This window comes from Carcharodon carcharias, chromosome 4 (genome assembly GCF_017639515.1).
Source record: "Carcharodon carcharias isolate sCarCar2 chromosome 4, sCarCar2.pri, whole genome shotgun sequence".
NCBI lineage: Eukaryota > Metazoa > Chordata > Chondrichthyes > Lamniformes > Lamnidae > Carcharodon > Carcharodon carcharias.
In genome coordinates, this window is record NC_054470.1 from 159,522,116 (window position 1) to 159,546,155 (window position 24,040).

A 24,040-nucleotide genomic window follows, 5' to 3' on the forward strand; every position below is an offset into this window, starting at 1 on the left:
CTTTGCTTATTTCCAAAGCTGATGCATTGTTTGTAGGGTGTTAACTGAGAAGACAGTAGCACTGATGTTGACATCAGCCCAGGCTATTCTGCCTTCACAGCAAGAACACAAGGACAGGCAAGGGACAGCAGCAGAGATTTTGTTAGTTCTAAATATGCTTAATTTAGTGTGAATATGCAAGCAGAAGAATTAGTCAAGAACTCGGGTCTAACCTATGGCTTTCCCATTTTATTATTTGATGCAAGAACTCTGTACTGCATGATTCCACCACATCAATGCGCATTTACTGCGATATGGCAGTAGGCACCTTTTATTAAGCTGCTTCAATTTATACTAAATGAAGACTGGATAGGGAAATGCTTGAAGTGAATGAATACACATCAGTATAAGTAGGATTGAATACAAAAATTTAGTCAGGCATATTGCAATTGTTTTTATATCTGGTCATTATAATGCAAATAGCATAATACTAAAGATGCAGGCCTGTGATAATTCCTGGATTAGATATGTTTTAAAATGCTGATACCGTGTAATTTCACTGAGAAGTGAATAGAACCTCCAGGCGATTGGTGTCAATGGCCATTCATGCTGTTACTCAAGGGATTCCACCAATCGATCACCCAACAAAGTTACACCAGGAGGTAAGGATAAAGACAGTGCAAACTAAGACCCAGCACATCCGAGGCTTAGTTATATGACTAGTCTTGGGTGAATATTGGATGTTAGACAAAATTTTCATGTGCATATGAATGAGGGGGAGACAGGGCATTGTGGTAATGTCATAGACAAAAGTTATTCTCAGTAATGTAACTACCACCAATTGTCATAAAAACCCATCTGGTAATGACCTCAAGGGGGGGAATCTCCAACCTACCTGATCTAGCTTACATGTCACTCTTAACGGCCCTCTGAAATGACCTAACGAGCCATTCCGTTGTAGCAAACCACAACAAGAAAGTCAAAAAGGAATAAAAACTGACAGATCACCTGGCATCAACTTATGCACCAGAAACCTCAATGGCACTTCCCAGCAGACAGGACAGACCCAGCAGTGACGACAGCACAGCGATATACAGTCGGGAGGCAGTTGCCCTGTGAGTCCTCAACATTGACTCCAGACTCCATGAAGTCTTATGGCATTTGGTATCTCATGGGCAATGAAACTTCCTGCTAAATACTACCCACTGTACCCCCTCTGCTGATGAAGCAGTACTCCTTTATGTTGAACACCATTTTGAACTACTGAGGGTGGCAAGGGCACATAATGTACTCTGATTGGATGGATTCAATGTCCATCACCAAGAGTGGCTCAGTAACACTATTTCTGACCAAGCCACTAGGTTTCGAAGGACATATCTGCCAGATTGGGCCTGAGTCACGTGTTGAGGAACCAACAAGATGGAAAAACCTACCAGACCTCACCAATCTATCTGTCACAGATGAACCTGTTCAGGTTTATGTATAGGAATGACCATTGCACAATCCTTGTGAAGTCCAAGCCCTGCCTTCACTCTGAGAAACTCTCCATCATGTTGTGTGGTACTGGCACTGTGCTAAATGGGATATTTCAGCACAAGTCTAGCAACTCAAAACAGGGCATGCATGAGGTTCTGTGGGCCATCAGCAGCAGCAGAATTGTACTCAACCACAACCTGTAACCTCAAGGCCTGGCATATCCCTCACTCTACCATTACCACCAAGCCAGGGGATCAATCCTGGTTGAATCAAAAGTGCAAGAGGGTGTGCCAGAAGCAGCAACAGGCATTCATAAAATGAGGTGTCAACCTGGTGAAGCTATAACGTAGGACTACTTGCATGCCAAAGTGTGAAAGCAGCATGCGATAGAGCCAATTGATCCCACAACCAATGGATCAGATCAAAGCTCTGCAGTCCAGCCTCAAGCAGTCATTAATGATAGTGGACAATTAAACAACTAACAGGAGGAGGAGACCTCAAAAATATCCCCATCTCCAATGATGGGGGAGCCCAGCACATCAGTGCAAAGGACAAAGTTGAAACATTTGCAATCATCTTTAGCTAGAAGTGCTGATTGGATGATCCATCTTTACCTCCTCCTGAGGCCCCCAGCATCACAGATTGACTTCAGCTGATTCAATTTACTCTGCATGATAGCAAGAAATGGCTAAAGGCACTGGATGATGCAAAGGCTGTTGGCCCTGACAACATTCTGGCAATAGTGTAGAAGACTTGTGCCTCAGAACTTGCCGTGCCCCTAGTGATGCTGAATTAGCGCAGCAACAACGTTGCACTTAGTTGACAATGTGGAAAATTGCCCAACCATCTCCTGTTCACAAAAAGCAGGATAAATTCAAACTGGCCAATTACTGCCCCTTCAGTCTACTCTTGATCATTAGCAGAGTAACTCTTCTGAGTACAAACCTGTTTCCATCTGTTTTTCAGATGAAGTTACATTGTTCTATAGGTTGCCAGTGTGAGATTTGAGCTCTTGATCTTGGGGTTATAAACCCAGTACCATAACCACTTGGCTATTTAGGCCAAGCTCATTAGCAAAGTAACTCTTGAGTACAAACATGTTTCCATCTGTCATTTCAGATGAAGTTACATTGTTTCATAGTTTGCCATTGTGAGATTTGAACTCTTGATACTCTTTTGAGTAAACCTGTTTCCATCTGTTTCAGATGAAGTTACATTGTTTCATAGTTTGTCATTGTGAGATTTGAACTCTTGATACTCTTTTGAGTAAACCTGTTTCCATCTGTTTCAGATGAAGTTACATTGTTTCATAGTTTGCCATTGTGAGATTTGAACTCTTGATCTTGGGGTTATAAACCCAGTACCATAACCACTTGGCTATTTAGGCCAAGCTCATTAGGAGAGTAGCAGAAGGTGTTATCAAGTGCTATCAAGTGGCATTGACACATCAATAATTGGCTCACTCATGCTCAGTTTGGGTTCCATCAGGACCACTTGACTCCTGATCTCTTGGTCCAAACATTGTCAAAAGAGCTGAATTCCAGAGGCGAAGTGAAAGGTACTGCTTTTGACATCAAGGCAGCATTTGACCAAGCGTGACATCAAGGAGCCCTAGCAAAACTGAAGTCAATGGGAATCGAGGGGAAAGCTCTCTGTTGGAGTCTTGCCAAGCACAAAGGGAGATAGTTGTGGCTGTTGTAAGCCAAGACATCACTGCAGGAGTTTTTGAGGGCACTGTCCTTGGCCCACCAGCTTCATTAATGACCTTCCCTCCATTGTAAGGTCAGAATTGGGGATGTTCACTGATGACATTGCACAATGTTCACCATTCTCAATGACTCAGATACTGAAGCAGTCAGTGTCCATATGCAGCAATAACTGGACTACTTTAGCTTGTAAGTGGCAAGTAGGATTCATGCCATGCAAGTGCCAGGTAATGACCATCTCCATTGAGAGAAAACCTAACCATCTCTCCTCGGCATTCAATGGCATTGCCAATATTAAATTTCCTACTATCAACATTCTGGGGGTTACCATTGATCAGAAGCTGAACTGGACCAGCCATTTAATTACTCTGGCTACAAGAGCAGGTCAGAGACTGGGAATTCAGCAGACAGGAACTAATCTCTTAATTTTTCCGAAGTTTGTCCATCATCCCCAAGGCACAGGTCAGGAGCCTGATCGAATACTCTCCACTTGCCTGGATGAGTACAGCGCCAACAACACTCGCGAAGCTCAACACCATCCAGGACAAAATAGTCTGCTTGATCAGCACCCCATCCACCAATTTAAACATTCACTCCCTCAAAGCTGATGCACAGCAGCAGCTGATTGTACTACAGAAAGATGCACTGCAGCAACTCACCAAGGCTCCTTCAACAACACCTTCTAAACTTTCAACCTCAAGCATCTAAAAGGACAAGGGCAGCAATACATGGGAACAGCACCACCTGGAAGGTCACCTTCAAGCCACCCGCCATCCTGACTTGGAAATATATCGCCGTTCCTTCAATGTCATTGATCGAAATTATGGAACTCCCTAACAGCAATCTAGCTGCACCGCATGGAGTTGAGTGGTTCACAAAGGCGGCTCAAGGGCAATTAGGGATTTTTTTTTTCTTTATTCATTCTTGGGATGTGGGCTTTGCTGGCTGGGCTAGCATTTATTGCCCATTCCTAGTTGCCCTTGAGAAGGTGGTGGTGAGCTACCTTGAACTGCTGCAGTCCATTTGTTGTAGGTACATCCACAGTGCTGTTAAGAAGGGAGTTCCAGGATTTTGACCCAGCAACAGTGAAGGAATGGCGATATATTTCCAAGTCAGGATAGTGAGTGACTTGGAGGGGAACTTCCAGGTGGTGGTGTTCCCATCTATCTGCTGCCCTTGTCTTTTTAGGTGGTAATGGTCATGCGTATGGAAGGTGCTGTCTAAGGAGCCTTGGTGAATTCCTGCAGTGCATCTTGTAGATGGTGGACACTGCTGCTACTGTGCGTCAGTGGTGGAAGGAGTGAATGTTTGTGGATGTGGTGCCAATCAAGTGGACTGCTTTGTGCTGGATGGTGTTGAGTTTCTCCAATGTTGTAGGAGCTGCACTCAATCAAGTAAGTGGGGAGTAGTCCATCACACTCCTGCCTTGTACCTTGTAGATGGTGGGCAGGCTTTGTGGAGTCAGGAGGCAAGTTACTCGTCACACGATTCATAGCCTTTCTGACCTGCTCTTGTAGCTACAGTATTTCTATGGCTAGGTCCAGTTCAGTTTCTGGTCAGTGGCAACCCCCAGGATGTTGATAGCGGGGGATTCGGTGATGGTAATGCCATTGAACATCAAGGGTTGATGGTTGGATTCTCCACTGTTGGAGATGGTCATTGTCTGACACTTGTGTGGTGTGAATGTTACTTGCCAGTTGTCAGCCCAAGCCTGGATATTGTCAAGGTCGTGCTGCATTTGGACATGGACTGCTTCAGTATCTGAGGAGTCACGAATGGTGCTAAAGATTGGTGCAATCATCAGCGAATATCCCCACTTTTGACCTTATAATGGAAGGAAGGTCATTGATGAAGCAGCTGAAGGTGATTGGGCCTAGGACACTATCCGGAGGAACTCCTGCAGTGATGTCATGGAGCTGAGATGACTGACCTCCAACAACTACAGCCATTTTCCTTTGTGCTAGGTATGACTCCAACCAGCGGAAAGTTTTTCCCTTGATTCCCATTGACTCCAGTTTTGCTAGGGCTCCTTGATAGCACACTTGGTCAATTGCTGCCTTGATGTCAAGGGCAGTCACTCTCACATCACCTCGGGAGTTCAGCTCTTTTGTCCATGTTTGAACCAAGGCTGTAAAGAGGTTGAGTTCAATCAGTTCTGTTGAAGGGTCATGAGGACTCGAAACGTCAACTCTTTTCTTCTCCGCCGATGCTGCCAGACCTGCCGAGTTTTTCCAGGTAATTCTGTTTTTGTTTTGGATTTCCAGCATCCGCAGTTTTTTGTTTTTATAGTCTAGCAGCTATGTCATTTAAGACTCAGCCAGCTTGGTCGGTAGTTGTGCTACCGATCCACTCTTGGTGATGGACGTTGAAGTCCCCACCCAGAGAACATTCTGTACCCTTGCCACCCTCAGTGCTTCCTCCAAGTGATGTTCAACATGGAGGAGCACTGATTCATCAGCTGAGGGAGGGTGGTACATGGTAATCAGCAGGAGGTTTCCCTGCCCATATTTGACCTGATGCCATTAGACTTCATGGGATCCGGAGCTGATGTTGAGGACTCCCAGGGCAACTCCCTCCCAAATGTATACCGCTGGGTCTGTCCTGCTGGTGGGACAGGATGTACCCAGGGATGGTGGTGTCTGGGACATTATCTGTAAGGTATGATTCTGTGAGAATGACTATGTTAGGCTGTTGGTTGACTAGTCTGTGAGACAGCTCTCCCAATTTTGGCATTAGCCCCCAAATGTCAGTGAGGAGGACTTTGCAGGGTCGACAGGGCTGCGATGCCAGGTTGCCTGTCTGGTTTCATGTGTCTTTGTTATGACTGACTGCTTGTGAGGGCATTTAAGAGTCAACCACATGGGTCTGGAGTCACATGTAAGCCAGACCAGTTAAGGACGACAGACTTCCTTCCCTAAAGGGCATTAGTGAACCAGAAGGGTTTTTACAACAATCGACAATGGTTTCATGGACTTTTAATTCCAGATTTTTATTGAATTCAAATTCCACCATCTGCCATGGTGGGATTCGAACCCCAGGCTCCAGAGGGGTCTCTGGATTACTAGTTCAACGACAATACCACTACGTCATCACCTCCCCCAACAACACCTGCATCCCTGGAAAGAGTATTAAAAAAATTGAGATTAAGCTAAAATGCTGTAAATAGCAAATGCCAGAAATTCTCAGTAAGGGTTATGTGCCATGTTGTTGTACAGCTAATACTGCACCACAAGCACAGCACTTGCCTTGACTACTTAATTTCCGAATTATGATAAAGATGTTATTCATTTTACTTTTTCATTTCTGTTCCAAGCGAACTAATTGTTTGTACCGTGGATGATTGTTAAGATGAGTGCACATATCCTGCTAGTTAAAAGGATCTACATTTCATCTTAGAGTCTGACTGTTGTTATCAATAAACCTTAAATGGTCACATTCAAGGTTATTCCAGTCTGAAAGGGATCAAAGTCTTATAAAAATTCCAAAATGCAACTTTATCTGTGTTCTGTTCAATATAGTTCCATTAACTGTCAGCCATCTTGCACATTAAATCACAGAACAAGCCATTCATTCTTTTTCTGGCAGCAACAGTATGTAATGTGTGCAGCACACAGAAGGACTGAAGTCATAACCATTTTGGTTATTTAAAGTGACAATAATGAAGTATGTTTTGGAGGATAATAGCCAGTAAATGTTGCTTGAGGAGCTTCATAAGGTCAGCTGATGTTCTACGGCTTCCAAACTCCTTAAACATTTGCCTTGATTCTTCATCTCACTACCAAAACCAAAAAATATGAGAAACTTTTAGCTTAAGTTGAACTTAATGGAATTGAAGGCAAATTATTAACCTGGTTGGGAAATTGGCTGAGCATTAGGAGATGGAGAGCAGGCATAATGGACAGGTACTCTAATTGATAGGATGCACCTAGTGGTGTACCGCAAAGATCCATGTTGCGACCTGAAATATTTTTCATTTTATCCAAGTTTGCCGAAAACACAAAGATAAGTGGTATCATAAGTTGCAAATAAGAAGGTATAATTACAAAGAGATATTGATAGATTGAGAATCATTAAATTGTTACAGCACCAATGAAGACCATTCAATGTTCGTGTTCATGTCAGGCCTCTGGTAGTCCCACTCCCCAGCCCTTGCCCCAAAGCCCACCAGTTTGTTTTTTCATGATGCTTATCCAATTCCCTATTGAAGGTCAGTATGGAATCTGTCTCCACCATGCTCTCAGGCAGTGCATTCCAAATCTTTACTACTAGCTAAGTAAAGCTTTCCTCATACCAGTATTGGTTCTTTTGCCAATCACTGCAAATGGGTGTCCTCTAGTTTTTGACCTTCTTGTCTAGACCCCTCATAATTTTGAGCATCTCAACCAAATTTCCTCTCAACCTTCTTCTCCAAGGAGAGTAACCCCACCTTCTCCAATCTATCCCTGTATGTGAAGTCCCTCATCCATGCAACCATTCTTATGAATTATTCATTCATGGGATGAATGTGTTCACTGGCTAGGTCAGCATTTGTTTCAGAGAGCGCTGTGGTCCTGAGTAAGAACAGCAATCAATAGTTTTGTGATTAGCTTTCAATTCCAAATTCCACTAAACTGCCATGGTGGGATTTGAACCCATGCCCCTGGAGCATTAGCCTGGGCCTCTGGATTACTAGTAGAGTGATATTACCATTACACCACCATCTCTCCCTCCCTGCACCTTCTCTGAAGCCTTCACATCCTTCCTAAAATGTAGTACCTAGAATTGGACACAATACAAGCATCTTATACAGGTTTGGCATCACTTCTGTCAATTGTTATTTTTAAAACAAAATTTAATAGATTGTTTGGCCAAAAGTATTAAAAGATATGAAGTTGGATCGCATATATCAGCTATGATTTCATTGAATAGTGGAACAGTCTAAAAGGGCTAAATGTTCCTGTGTTCCTAAAACAAAAATAGCAGTGGATGGATTATGTATTAAGCCAGGGGAAAAAACAAATCTTTTCCATGTGTATTGGAAAGTATTGATGCAGATCTGTGTAACTGAACCCAAAGTAAGATTCAGTGAAGTTAGATTCAAGATTATTCAACAAAAAGTATAAAAAAGTAAAGTTTCCCCCAGAACCCCAAAGTGGTATTGAAATGCAGTGCATTTTTTTTTTGTAAACTCCATTCCCCAAACTAGAATAGTGAGCTGAACTTCTTTAAAAAAAAAAGTCACTCAGCTCTCCAGTCCTGCTAGGTTCAGGATAACCGGGGCAAATTTGAAATTAGCCATGGTTCCCATTTTGTAATCGCACTCCATGAGTCTTGTAAGGTAGTACGTAGGGTGAGGGCAGAATTAAACTGCATTTCATTCAATAGCCTGTAAAGACACCTAATAACCTCACATGGGCTATTTGGGCAAAGAGTTACTTGGAGTTAGAAATTCACCTCTGTAGCATTCTTCCCTCACGCTGCTACCATTATTCCTGAAAACTGTATTTCTGTGCAATTTAAACAGAAAATCAGAAAGTTTGCATAACATCTTTAAGGTCCATCAACAATACAAGACTTTCAGGAAGTCATTTCTGCTGTACATTTGGAAGCCATATGCCAAGAATTCTATAGTTAGGCACAAAGGTTAAAAATACAGCATGGAGTTATATACCCTTTGAAGTGCTGAAGTCCGCATGTGTGCAGCAGCCAAACAATATCTTGATGATTAAATATTAACTAGCACACATAGGCTGCTTCAAGAAGGTCACCTTGTGTACCAACAATAGTAATACGTATACACACAAAACCAAAACTTGTACATCATTGCAATAGCATACTTAAACTTTTAAAACCAGATAAGTACCCTCTAATGTACTGTTTTTAACATAAACCACAAACTATTAGTAGAGACAGATATAAGATTTATAATTCCAATAATTGCAGTATTTTGAACTTCCTCCATTATAAACTATAAATAACAGACTTTAGCAAGCAACCGGTTAACTGTCCAAATTGTGTATTCATCAAAGTAAAAACATGCCTGACATTTTCCACACTTTCACAACATGTGCACCTGCTAGCCTGTTTCCATAATGTGTGCCAAGTGCTCACATTTTGGTACCATCACAAAGCACACGTGAGGAGCCTGCAATAGGACATCCCCACAGAATAAAAGGTTATATCTTAATTTTCCTAAACAAGCTTAAATTTCTAAACATATGCTGTAATGGTGAAGCTCTAGTGAATATATACAAACATGGTTTACATCAGGGGATGACAAAATTAACCAGGTTTTCTAAACTAATAGTGGCTTATTTCTTTAGTGAAGAGAGAAATCACATTGTCAACAGCACAAGGCTCAATTTCCTTCTCAGACTAACATACAATTGTTGAATAATGTCTAGTTTAATTCATTTTTTATTCGTTCGTGGGATGTGAGCGTCGCTGGCTAGGCCAGCATTTATTGCCCATCCCTAATTGCCCTTGTTCAGAGGGCATTTTTAAGAGTCAACCACATTTCTGTGGGTCTGGAGTCACATGTAGGGACAGCAGGTGGGTTTTTATGACAGTCGACAATGGTTTCATGGTCATCATTAGAGTTTTAATTCCAGATATTTATTGAATACAATTTACATCATCTGCTGTGGTGGGATTCGAATCTGGGTCCCCAGACCGTTACCCTGGGTCTCTGGATTACCAGTCCAATGTAGAGCACTGCCAGCGAGGCTAAAGTTTGTATTCAGTCAAAAGTGCTGAAGGCTTGTGCACCAGAGTTAGCCAAGCAGTTTCAGTACAGCTGCAACACTGGTATCTGTTAGAAGAATAGCCAGGTATGTTCTATCTACAAAAAGACAGGATAAATCTAACAAGATCCAATTAGCAATATTCCCAGTCCCAATAATGTATTGGAAAGCACCATTTATAGTCAAGTGATACTTGTTCACCAGTTTACCAACCTACAGATGTTCAGCTCAGCCCTGCCATAACCAATTGTCTCTAGATCTTATTGTAGTCTTTATTCAGACATAGGTGCAAGAGCTGAATGATTGGAGAAAATTGAAAGCCTGTCTAGGCCCAATATGCCTTTCCAGCATCCTGTAGCTGGTGATTTGGGTACATGGAGGGATATTGCTAGGACCAAAGTCTAAGTGTGGATAACTGCATCAGCAAATGAAATCCCCATGTCTGCAGCACATCTGTAAATGCAAAAGAGGTAATAATTCAAAAGGGGTAATTATAACCCCAAATACTATAAATACTTGTTTAATAGTTATTTGTTGAATGGCATTTGTAAATCTATTTCCTTGGTTTGTAGTTGATTAAGATTGGAAAAGTGGGTCAAAGATGAGTTGAAATTTTCCCTCTGTGCATATGCTTAAAGAAAGAATTGCATTTATATAGCGTATTTCAAAAGCTCAGAATGTTCCAAAGCTGTAGAGCCAACAAAGTGCAGTCATTAATGTAATGTAAAGAGCTGTTGTCGGCAGAAGAGAACACTCTAGTGGCCCTCAGCTCTTTTAGTTCGGTGCGCGCAAAGTTGGCTAAGGCTGTGCACCTCGTCAGTGACTTAGAACAGATGGGAATGGGCCTCTGTTTGTCCCATCCTCACATATGCTGAGTGTTGCCATTAATGAAAGCCAGTGATCAAGCATCTAATGCAGCTGGGTTGTGCCAATTCCAGCATCATGGTTGACTAAAACATTGTACGACACATCCGACAAGTGGATATATGATTTGGATGTCTCAGGAGGTCGGTGTTTACATAAAAATGCGAACCAAATTTTGTTTAATGGGCATCATCTGTCTCTTTTTGTATAGTTGCAAGTTTTGAATCTGCTGCAAAAAGCAGAACTTGACCGATAACTACAAATGGTATCTCTGCCATTCTGGACATAAATGGCTGCACAAAGATTGGGCAAGTGCCTCCTCCATTCAGGAAGGATGCTGATAAAGGCATAGCTGTAGCTTGACCAGATGCAACAGTGGATGTTGACTCCCAGACTGCATCACTCTTAATGAGTTTCAAGGAGCGGGAAATCTGAGATAAGAGCCTCTCCTTGTTGTATACTATTAACTTAGTAATGCTTATGGAGAACTGTAGTCGAATGGTTAGGCTGATATGCTGTTCACAAAGAAGATTAGAACTTTGTATGCCAATGGCTGGAAAATGTATAGTCATACTGAGCAGGGAGAGCTCAACCTATTAGAGGTGGTGAGTGCTGCTCAAATGTGGGCAGCTTTCAGTGTGTGCGTTAGCAACGTTAGTCACCTGTATTTATATACAATTGGTAATGGAAATACAAATATGACCCAAGATCACTTGTGGCTCAGTTAGAATCGGGATGACAGCTGCTAGAAGTGCCAAACGTCTCTAGTACCTAAAAATCCTCTGATTTTCCTGAGGAAAAAATGACTAAGTGCTTTTGATAACTGAGTCGGAGTGTGAGCAGTGATTGATCGTGGACTCAGCTTAGATCACCAAAGCGTTTCCTGCAGCTAAGAACGGATGGTGGAGGGAGATTGGTTTTCAAAAGGGAATTTGATAAGCGCCTGAATGGAAAGAATTTACTACGGAGGAAGGGACGGGCAGTAGACCAGCAAAATTGCTCCTACAGAAAGAGCTGGAATGGGCTTGATGGCCTCCTTCTGTGCTGTAACCATTCCATAATTTTCTGGATTAAATATAGTGACCTGTTTGTCAATGAACAGTGGGATGTGTATGATGTATCCTGGATAATGACTCACAAGTTATATAATAAAGATAATTGACCTGGACAACATTCGGGCTTGGACTGATATGTGGCATCTAACATTTATTTTATTCATTCATGGGGTGTGGGTGTCGCTGGCATTTATTGCCCATCCCTAATTGCTCTTGAGAAGGTGGTGGTGAGCTGTTGCCTTGTGCCATGCAAGTGTTAGGCAATGACCATCTCCAACAAGAGAGAATCTAACCATCTTCCCTTGATATTCAATGGTATTACCCACAGCCCCACTGTCGATATTCTGGGACTTAGCATTGACAGGAAACTGAACTGGACCAGCCACATAAATACTATGGCTGCAAGAACAGATCGAGAGCTTGGAATTCTGCAGAGAGTAACTTGCCTCCTGTCTCCCCAAACTCTGTCGAACATCTACAAGACACAAGTCAGGACCATGATGGAATACTCCACTTGCCTGAATGATTGCAGCTCCAATAACACTTAAGAAGCTTGACACTTTCTAGGACAAAGCAGCCCACTTGATTGGCACCTTAAACATTCACTCCTTCCACCACTGACACACAGTAACAGCAGATGCACTGCAGCAACTTACCAAACCTCCTCTGATAGCACCTTCCAAACCAGTGATCTCTACCACCTAGAAAGACAAAAGCAGTAAATGCATGGGGACACCATCACTTGGAAATTGCCTATCAAGCCTCAAACCATTCTGAATTTGAACTACATTGCTGCTATTCCTTCACTGCTGGATGAAAATTCTGGAACTTCCTCCCTAACAGCACTGTGTGTATCTACAATGGATGGACTGTAGTGGTCCAAAAAGGTGGCTCATCATCATCTTCTTGAGGGTAATTAGGGATGGGCAACAAATGCTGGCCTTGCCAGTTTTGCCTGCACCCTATTAAAACATTTACAATGCTAAAATATTCTTCTAACATTCTTATTTGATGCTTGAGCTTTTGACAACTATAAAGATTAGTTCACAAATCCACAGCTTATTTCAGCCTTCTAGCAACATGATTATGCTGTACAACAAATGGGCCATTTATCTTTTCAGTATGCTAAACTTCCTTCAAAAAACCTGTGTCAGAAAGACCGATTTAGAGAATTTCTGAACACTGCAGCCACAGTAACTGGGTGTAAGGCAGTGTAATCAGTATAGTGAGGCGTCATATTCTCTAACATGAAATCATATTCTGAAAGCTTTACATCTGTTGAATACTTATAAAGCAATAAAAAGTAACAGTAAAACAAAATGCAGTTTGCTCTGTTAAATTCCTTTCGATAGTGTGAAGTTACGGTGCACTCTGGAATCTGTGTTTAACTACTGTTATGAGCCTCTGATTTACTGGTTGGATAAATCTGCCTTTTCAATCCACAGAACAGCTGACCTTAGTCAACATGAATAGGTTCACTGCTGTAACACCTTATGGACTTGTTAACAGAAGCTGAGAGAAAAAAGGCTGAATACAATTGCTGAGTAGGCAGGGCCTGCTGACTAATCAGCTGGATTGCTGACTGAGACGGTGACCCTGAGCCTAGCCATTCTTTTATATGTCCATTGTGGTGTAGATAACCGGATCCTTACTGAATTATAATCACTGATTAACCTATTTGACTGGTTACAACCCTAGTTTCTGCATACTGACATCTTCTGGTAGAATTGAAATTTAACAGGCAGCAAGCACTGGAAAATCAATTCTGCAAAACAAACTAATCCGCATAACTTTTTTGACATAAAGTAGTTATTGAAACTGGAAATAATTCATAGGCCATAACTATTTAAATGCCACTTGGTAACTTGATTTCCCTGATTATCCATTTCTAATTTCTCTTTGATGTTTTCTTACCAGCTTTTCTAGTTTTTCAGGAGTGGGATGATCACTATGTACTTCTGCACGCTGACGTCATTGTCCATGTGTGTGCCCCATCTCCTTTCAGTACTTTTAGTTCTGAGTACTTTATCATGGAGATAGCCCTCTAATGTCATATATTGGGGTGCGAAAAGGGAATATTATTGGAATTTCGGTACTGTGATTTGAACTCAACTCTTGAGTTCAAACCCAACTCTTCTCCATCCCATTCCTTGAACTGAAACTCAGAGGCTAAACTTGAATTCACAATATGGCAATTTTAAACTAAGAAATTGCTGAGCTCTGATTTGTGTCCCACAGGTATTACTGCAGCAGATGTTCATTTGTACATGATTGATTCTTGTTGGTCATTGAAAGCATTCACCAGCTGATAATTTCATTTACCCTTGTTTTGCGATAACATATCATTTTGTTTGTATTTTAAGTGTGTAATGCACAAATTCAGCTGATTCCCTGAAGATCTAACACTGGCAAATTACAACTTATGGCTCGGGTATTATACTAATTATTGTATTTAATCTTGTGGAGAAAATAAATGTGGCCAAAAGCGCATTTCCTAGCGGAATACTGATTTAGAAGTAACTCAATTTACAAAGATATTTGAAAACATCGAATTTAGAAAACCTCCCTTTAACTTCACCTCAATGTGTAATAATTCAGGCCCTGTGATGCATTGAGATGCAATTTAGTATTTTCTAGAAAAATGGAAAGCAGAATCATCTAATTGAAATTGAAGAGTATACATGTTGAAATAATAGGAAATGTTGATCTATCCAGAGCTAGATTGTCAGAACAGCCCTATTGTAAAACAGGGAGACCTTTCTAGAATGCATTTAAACAGTGCGTTCAACAAGAAGTCCTTACATTCATATGGCAGTATTTTGAGGCACTTTATCCACCATCTTAAACTTTCACTCCCTCCTCCACCGACGCACAGCAGCAGCAGTGTGTACCCTCTACAGGATGCACTGCAACAACTCACCAAGGCACCTTTGACAGCACCTTCCAAATACACGACCTCTACCACCTAGAAGGACCAGGGCAGCAGATGCATGGGAACACCACCACCTGCAAGTTCCCTTCCAAGCCTAACACCAAATTGACTTGGAAATATATTGCCATTTCTTCACAGCAACTGGGTCAAAATCTTGGAACTCCCGCCCTAACACCACTGTGGATGAGTTGGATGATTGTGGTGCTGTTAAGGGGCTGTAGGGCTGGAGATGATTACAGAAATGAGGATAGCTGAGGCTTGGAAAGTATTTGAACAAAAGGATGTGAATTTTAATATCAGTGCATTGGTGGACCAGAAGCTAACGCAGTGTAGGGGTGATCGATGAATGGGATTTGGTGAAAGTTACCGTACTTTTTTCAGAATCAGTATATTATAAGCAGTGGAGAAAAGTTGTAATTATTTCATCTTTGATCTGGGTAAGGAATGATCAAGTAGATCAATAACATAAAGGTAAAAGAAAAAATATAGAATCATAGGGCAAGATTTTCGGGTCATCGGGCAGGCGGGCCCAGGAGCAGCTGGGAAACGGCCCTCTGCCCATGATCGACCCACGACCGCAATTTCACGCTGGCTGGCCAATTAACGGCCAGCCAGTGTGAAAGGCACCTGAGAAGCTCAGTGCTACTGGGGTGGGGACAGGAGGAGGGCGAGTGCAAGTCTACGCATGTGTGGGGAGTCGTCACTGTAAGCTCCCTGAAGGCAGGGAGCTGAAGAATTTTAAAATCAAAATTAAAGACTTCGAAGATCGGAAAAAAATGTCCCCGCATAGGACTCATTCACATGAACAGAAACATAATAAACATTATGTGAAAACATTTTTTTTTTAAATTGATGTCGGAAATCTCACCCTGCCCGTGGATGAGGTTTCCTAACAAAATATTCAAAGGCCGCCTGACCGATTCGCCCACCCGCCAACTGTAAGTTTGGATGGGCAGCGAAAAATAGCACTCAATTGATTAATGGCCTTAATTGTCGGTGGGGCGTGCTGCTGACTCTCATGTGCACCCGCCAACCAAAATATTACGTACTATTTCACGGTTGGGCATGTTAGGTGCGCGCCCACATGCTGAGTGGAAAATCCTGCCCATAATTTTAAAATAGAGGGGTGATACGGTCAAAAACTAAGCTTATTGAAGTACAATGCACAGAGATGAAAACTAGCAGGTGCCAATCGAGGTGCCTGATTTTCCTGATCCTATCCAATCCCTTTTCATAGCAAGTCCCTGTTTAGTGAAGCTCAGACTAGGAACTGAGCAGTGTGAAAATTTACAATGTCCAACCTTACACTTTTGAGGTATTACCCTGCTGCCATTGCTTAGTAAGGACTTTGACAAAATCTATAGACATCTATGATCTATGGACAATGAAGAGAAAATAAGTATTATGTATAATGAAGTTTTGGAACGTTAATGTAGTATGAATATTGAAGAAACCTGAATGGAATGTTTGATAGAATTTTTAAATACCTGCAAGTTTTTATCGTTAATTGTAATTTTAATTATTTTAGATGGATGGAAGCCTGTCTACATGAAGAATTACCCCCTACCACGGAGCTTGAAGAAGGACTGAGAAATGGAGTCTATCTTCTGAAACTTGCAAAGTTCTTTGCTCCTAAATTGGTGTCTGACAGAAAGATCTATGACATTGAACAAACAAGATTCAAGGTACCTAAATAGTTTGTCGTTACGGTGTATTGATAAACTTAAATGGTAGACCTCTATGCCGCAACACATCTGACCAACTGTTGTTTTGCCATGGCTCATAACTGCGGTTTTCAAACCAGGGCCTTTCCATGGGGTCTGTGGTGCAGTGGCTTTACGCGTGGACAACCTGGGCACTCGCCCGTGGTGCTGTGGTTAAAAGCTAAGCAAGTGTGTGGTATACAGAGGTGTCCCCACTGTGCTCCTGATCTACCCTACTCCTCTACTCTACTACTGTCTCTGTGCTCTGCTCCCCCGTGCTCTTGCCCTCTCAGCGTTCATGCTTTCCTTGTGTTCTGCTCCCACTATGCTTCTGTTTTCCCTCTGCTTCCCTAGTGCTTTTGCTGTGCTCAGGCTCTCTCTGGGTTCCTGCTCTCCCTCTGCTTCCCTCCTACTCTCTCTGGGATCCTGCCCTTTTTGGGCTCCTGTTCTCTCCATGCTCCTGCCAAGCCAGACTCTGCAGCAAGAAGTGGGCACACCCATTTCGCTGATACCTGTAAGTGCATACCTGCTTTCTTAAAAGCAATATTAAAAATACATGCAGCATTTTTGTGTTATATAGTATTAAAATGGGCCCGTCAACCACAAACGTTTGAGAACCAGTGGCTTATTACAACCTTTTAACTTTGCCTTAGCCTTCCTCTCCTGAAGGTAGCAGCTTACTTTGTGAAATAATTTTAGGTGCCAGCACCTCTCCAAACCTCATTTAAGAATCCATTTCTTACATCCACTAGAATTTGTTCCTCCCATCACCCGAAGGTAGCGATGTGTTCTTGGGCATGGCTCCATGAGTACTCTTAACCTTTCAATGTCTCAGGAAGTGGCCATTCTTTAATGGGGAGGTTTGACAGACTGCTTGACCAGTGAAACCCAATCCTGCCCTTTCCAGGTGCCCACATAAATGCGGCTTTTAGTACTGGCCGTTAATAGTGACAAGAAGTGGCAACCTTGCCTGAATTGTGTTTCTTTCCTCCTTGTCCCATCTTTCCCTTCCAAACCACCCACCCCTTGGAGCGGTCCTTCAGTGATATAGTTGAAAATTATTTCCAGACAGAGTCAACCTTGACAATGTCTTGATTGGTTTTGCTCGTATAGTACATTTACCTTTGCCATTCAGGTCATTGTAATTCAAAGTGTATTTTAATGCAATTCATCTTCAGCTTTGCTTTTCTTCAAGCTCTGAAGTGTAACCCTTTGTTATACTTGCACTTGCATCAAGTAGAACTGATGCTTGTATTGAAACTCATTGCCAATTTCCTGGTCATCTCTGTATTTGCAATGCTTGACTTACAGGTTAAAACCTGCCATCTTCAAGTTTCGGTGCTGCTTGCTTTTTTTTTCTCTAAGGACTGAGGTGTTATCACCCTGCATTTTATGAAGGACATGCTTTTTTCTGGGAGAAAGAAATTTCCTTGCAATATCAAGTGATCTGTTTCAGTAAAATTTATGTTGTGTTTGCAAACAAGAAAAAAAGCCTTGCTGCACATGTTTCACAAAAACCGTACCCATTTAAGGTCCAGTGCCACTTTGAATTAGGTGACTGTTGCTGGCAGGCTAATGATCATGCTGAGCTGTTTTCCAGTACAATGAGTAATCTGTTTCAAAGTACAGTTTTCTTGAGGCTTCAGACAACTTCTTCTTGAGGGTAATGTTCACAAAAAACAAAGGTTAACCTTTGAAACAGTTGGCTGGTACTGGTTTATTCAGTTTAACCAGCTTAGTAAGAAAGCTTTGTTTTTTATTCTTACCTCATTCAAGTGTTCTGGTCTTGAGTTGGGGAAGGGGTAGTTATTAAGGATTATAGAATGATGTATAAATGGACATTAATGTCATGCTTCGGACATTGTATTGGTGACTTTTGACACCCAAGTAAATCATTCTGTTGCACTGATTTTAATGGAAGAAGTGAAGAAGAATATGTAAATCTAAAAGCAGGCAGTGTCCACAGGCAGCACAACCTGATTGACACTCAGGCTTGGGCTGATAAATGGCAAGTAACATCCATGCGACATAAGTGCAAGGCAATGACCATCTCCCCTTGCTATTCAATGGTGTCATCATTGGTGAATCTCCCACTATCAACATCCTGGGATTTACAATTGACCAGAAACTGAACTGGACCAGCCATATAAATATTGTGGCTACACAAGAGCAGATCAGAGACTGGGAATTCTGCTGCAAGTAACTCACCACCTGACTTCCCAAAGCCTGTCCACCATCTACAAGGCACAGGTCAGGAATGTGATGGAATACTCCCCACTTGCCTGGATGAGTGCGGCTCCAACAATATGTGAAATGCGACACCATCCAGGACAATGCAGCCCATTTGATCGGCATCCCATCCACCACCTTAAACATTCACTGCCTCCGCCACCAAAGCACAGTGGCAGCAGTGTGTACCATACAGAGAAAGTGATGGCATAATGGTGTTGTCGCTGGACTAGTAATCCAGAGACCCAGAGTAATGCTCTAGGGAACGAAAACAAAAATAGTTGGAAAAACACGTCAGGCCTGACAGCATCTGCAGAGAGGAATACAGTAAGCGTTTCGAGATTTCCAGCATCCGCAGTATTTTGCTTTTATCTTAATGCTCTGGGGACCTGGGTTCACATCCTGCCATGGTAAATAGAGAAATTTGAATTCAATTTTTAAAAATCTGGAATTAAAAATCTAACGATGACCATGAAACCATTGTCGGTTGTTGTAAAAACCCATCTTGTTCACTAATGTGCTTTAGGAAAGGAAATCTGCCGTCCTTACCTGGTCTGGCCTACATGTGACTCCAGACCCACAGGAATGCCCTCTGAACTTGGGGGGCAACTAGGGATATGTAATAAATGCTGGCCTGGCCAGCAGCACCCCCATCCCGTGAATGAATTAAAAAAAAAATATAGAGCAACTCACCAAGCCTCATTTGACAGTTGTTTCAAATTCATAATCTTTACCATCAAGAAGAACAAGGGCAGCAGATCCATATGGACTCCATCACGTGCAAGTGCCCCTCCAAAATGCATGGGGACATCACCACCTGCAAGCTCCCCTCCAAGCTATTTGTTTACATGGCCAAAAACATGGAACACCCAACCTAACAGCACTGAGAGTGTACTTCTCCAGGTAGATTGCAGTGGTTCAAGTAACTGGCTCATTATCACCTTCTCAAGGACAAGTAGGGATAGACAGTCAATGCTGGCCTTGAGAGCATTGTTCCCATCCCATGAAGGAATAAAATAAAATTTCTGATAAGGTCATACTGCCTTTTGAGCATAGAATTACATCACTATGTTAACATTTGTGTTCTCTTTATGCTTGCCCTTGTGCTGAAGGTGTTTTGTCCCATGCAAACAATGGCACATTTCATCTTAGTGTAACTGGGGGCAGAACAGTCTTCAGTGGAACGTGTCCGCAAAAGGTACCATTTATCAATAGCGTACGCACGATATCTGATTCCAGTTTATTATATGCATGTATTTTCAGGCTTGTGCAGTGAAGGGAAAAGGGGGAGGATGGTGATGTGGTGAGAATGAGACCCCTTGGTGGCTACAGTAATCAATTATGGTGGGGAGAGGGAGGAGGGGAAGGTTCTTTTAAAAGTTTACCTTCAATATGAGAGCTAATTGCTATTAGTGAAAGAAAGACTTATATAGTATCCTTCATGACCCCAGGACATTCCAAAACACTTTACTGCCAATGAATTAACTTGAAGTCTAGCCTGTAATGTATGAATCATAGCAACCAATTTGTAAAGTGCATTCAGTATCATTGAACATTCGAACAACAAATTGAAGAGCTCAGAGGTGATGAGTCGTAAGCCTATGTTGGTTGAGAGCCAGGTATTTTCACGGGAAAAGACACAAAGTGAGGCAATTGTAGGCCTTTCTTCCCAAGCATCTGGCGCTCTTGTTCAGAGTAGCATTGTCAATAGTGTTTCGGGTCCTCAGGGTGACTTGAGCTTCATTGCTTAATGATCTATTTCTGAAGTGCAGTCATTGTCATGTAGGCAAATGTAGTCAACAATTTATCGGCCAAAAGTTGGAGCTATCTTTATAAAACTAATTAGATCCTGTTGGAGTATCGCGTTCAATACTGGCTATCACACTGTAGGAAGAATGTTAATTCATTTGAGTGAGTGCGGAAGAAATTTGCCAAAATGTTACCAGTGTTGAGGACTTCACTTATTGGGGACACTGGAGAAATTCAGTTTTTTGTTCTCGGAACAGAGAAGATTAAGAGGTGATTTGATAAGAGGTGTTCAAAGTCCTGAATGGTTTTATAAGCATAAAAAAGGATAAACTATTACCAGTGGCAGAAGGATTAATTACAAGAGGATAGGGATTTAAGACAATTGGCAAAAGAACCAAAGGTACGATGAACATAATTTTATGCAACAAGTATTTGTGATGTGGAATAATTGCCTTAAATGGTGGTGGAAGCAGATTCACTCGTAACTTTCATAGGGAATTGGATAAATACTTAGCCCTGTAAAAGAGCCCATCCACCCATGGTGGGCAGTGTGGCCTCTTTCTGTCCATTACAATTCTGTCTCCTAAGCATAAGGCCCTGCAGTTTTCAATTCAGAGTTTACCACCCACTGCGGAGATTGGATCATGTGCTGCAATTTAGAAATTGTGGCTGGATTGAGGGGCCTGGTTTTCCACTGCCATTTATTTGTTTGTTGTACTAACTTTGGCAATTATAGTAGTGAGATGAAAAATTATATGCTTTGTTTTAAAAGAAAACACAACTGCTTGTCTGCTGCCCTGATGATGTGCTTTATTCAGAAGGATAGTTCTGCTACACACGCCCTTCTTACAGTCTGCTTCATGTGACTATCAATTTTGTTCTGTGTGCTGGTGCTAACCAACCCAATTGGGTTCAAATAATTCACATATAAACTATGTAAGATCCTTGGTTGAGGGGTAGCTCTAATCCTGTCGATCTGGGCTGGTGCCAGGTCTGCAAAGTGAAAAGTCAGCAAATTCTATCTCTTTGCCGTCTTGTACACTACGAAGAAATTTACATTACAGGAATTTATTTTATATTTGTTAAAGACATTCTATAATTTTTCATCTGGATACAATAATTGTCATATCCCTTTGTGGGAATCCTCCTGAGAATACTACTCCAGGGTTTCACATGGTCCCTGCCACATCTAAGTGTTTGTAATACAACTGATGCAGTCTGTTCTAGTTTTGCGATGTGCGTAATTTAGGTTTTGGCTGATGTTTGTTGGTACAGGTACTTGCTTGTTAAAAGCCTTGTGAGGATCTGTGTTTGACAGTTCTCTGGGGGAAAAAATGGCCTTAAAGTATTTCTGATTTTTGAAAAAAAATGTGATGAGGTGTTTCTCATTTGGTCAATCAGCCTACCATCTTTCATAAACCTCAGTAAATCCCGAACCCTGCAACCTAGATTAACTCATGGATTTGGCTCCCATATTCAACAGCCTGTTCTTGCCAAGCTCCGCTGACTACTTGTGTTCCAGCAATTCGGTTTTAAGATCCACTTCTCACTTTCATGACCTATTTAAATCATCTCCAGCTATAGGTTCCTGCCCACACTTCTGACTTGGGTTCACTGCTTATTTTGCATTCCCTTAGCTCTGGTGGAAGCTGAGTTTTTGCCCACGGTGTCCCATCCTCTTGAGATTCTTTCCCAAAACAGCATCACACTATACCTGCAGAACCTGCTTTCAAAATCCCACAAAGCTTTAATGTTTGAACCGGCTGAAATGTTTGGACCGTGTCTTTTTTCTTCTCTCATTCTAGATGTCTTCTTTTTTGATAACCAGCATCCACATTTCCACCTGTAAAGAATAGAAGAATAATGGAAATTGTGTAGTATGTTAGTGTGTCTTGATCAACTCAGCATGCTTCATGTGCAATGAATTAATTTTGAAGTGCAGCAGCTATTCATGCAAAGATAGCAGCCACTTCTCTCACTGTGAGACCAGCAGTGAGTTGAATGGCCAGCTAATCAGTTTTCAGGCAGTGTAGATAGGAGGAGGAATGCTGGTCAGGACATGGGAGAATTAGCTCTTTGAATAATGCCATAACATTTTAATGCATACTTGAACCATTGGAGCAAACTGGAGTGATAAGGCGTTGGTTTAATGATTTGAATAAATGTAATAAAGAATGTAAAAGGTTGAGCTATTTCACAGCACATGATGCTTTGCCTGTTGATTGGGCATATTGCCATCATTGCATTTGGTTTCAGGTGAATCATTTACTTGCCACGTTAATGAGCTTTCCGACTGCAGACACCAGCTTCTTGGTGCTTCCGAGGTTAGATGTGGACATATTTTCACTTAGGCTGTGATAATGTTGTAAATGCTGAGTAAAAGTCCAAATACCTTGTGTTTTTTTTGTTTTCAAACAGTTGCTATGATTTAATGAAAGGGTGCTCAATATCATAGATTTTCTTTCAAATGCCAGTTTAGGAACAAGAAACTTTTCTCATACCCATGCTCTTTCAGACTGTAAATGTGACATTAAGCATGAAATTAACTGGTATAATTACCTGTAATCTGAACAGTGAATGTTTACCTATAAGATGCACATGAATTGCCATTTTTAATTCCAATTCTCTGTCTCTAACAAATCTCAGGCTACAAACTGCACATCAGGTTTATGAAAAATTAAAATTAAACAGAAACAGGAACAAACATGGCAGAATTTACTTGACTATAATAAACAGGAACAGAGGAGCAGGAGAATGCCATTCGGCTACTTGACCTTATTCCATCATTCAGTGAGTTTATGGCTAATCTGTATCTTAACTCTGCCTAACCCACCTTGGTTCCATGTACTGTAATGGCTAGCAAAAATCTATTGATTTTGGATCTAAAGTTATTAATTGAGCCAAAATCATCTTTTTGGGGAATATTCTCCATATTTTGATCACCTTTTCTATGAAGAAGCATTGCCTGACTCTGATTTTAAGGCTATGCCACCTTGTTGTAGACACCCCCACCAGTGGAAAAAATTTCTCTCTACCTTTCAAAAATCCTAACAGCCTCAATCAAATCAACCTTTAACCTTCCATATTCCAGGGAATACAAGCCTAATTTATGCTATCTCTTATCTTAATCTAAGTCTTGGAACCCTGTAATATTCTGGTGAATCTGTGCTGCATTCCTTCCAAGACCAATATATTTTCTGTAAGGTGCGGTTCCCAAAACTGTACATAACAATCAATGTTCTCTCTCAACTGCACAGCCGTGCAGTAACCCAGAGGTTTTCATGCAGGTCGAGCACAAGCCGACCCCTTTAAGTTATCTCACATGCTTGACTGTTCATAACTATTTAAAGGGCCCGCATACTAAACTGTATAGGCCACACTGAGCAAAATAATTAGAGGCATCGTTGATGTACAGTACTCCTGATGTAGCCTATTCAGAGCTTTGTATGGATGCAGCAAAACCTCCTCCCTTTATACCTTAGCCAGCTAGTTCTAAAGGCATGTTAATGTTAGACCTTTTTGATTTTTTTTGTACCTGACTACTACATTTTATTGATCTGTATAGTTTGTCCCGTAACTTGCTTCGAACCACTATTGTTCCTAGCTTTTCATTTATTTAAAGAAA

The 24,040-nt window shown here is 41.6% G+C and overlaps 1 protein-coding gene across 2 annotated transcripts in view; it reads left to right on the forward strand.

Annotated features, from left to right (window-relative positions):
- iqgap2 (IQ motif containing GTPase activating protein 2) overlaps positions 1-24,040 on the forward strand; it is a 393,779-nt gene that overhangs the window by 137,720 nt on the left and 232,019 nt on the right. For both annotated transcript variants that reach the window (XM_041185732.1, XM_041185733.1), the window contains exon 3: positions 16,263-16,419. In XM_041185732.1, coding sequence (XP_041041666.1) covers positions 16,263-16,419 — 157 coding nt within the window. The remainder of the gene's footprint in view (positions 1-16,262; positions 16,420-24,040) is intronic.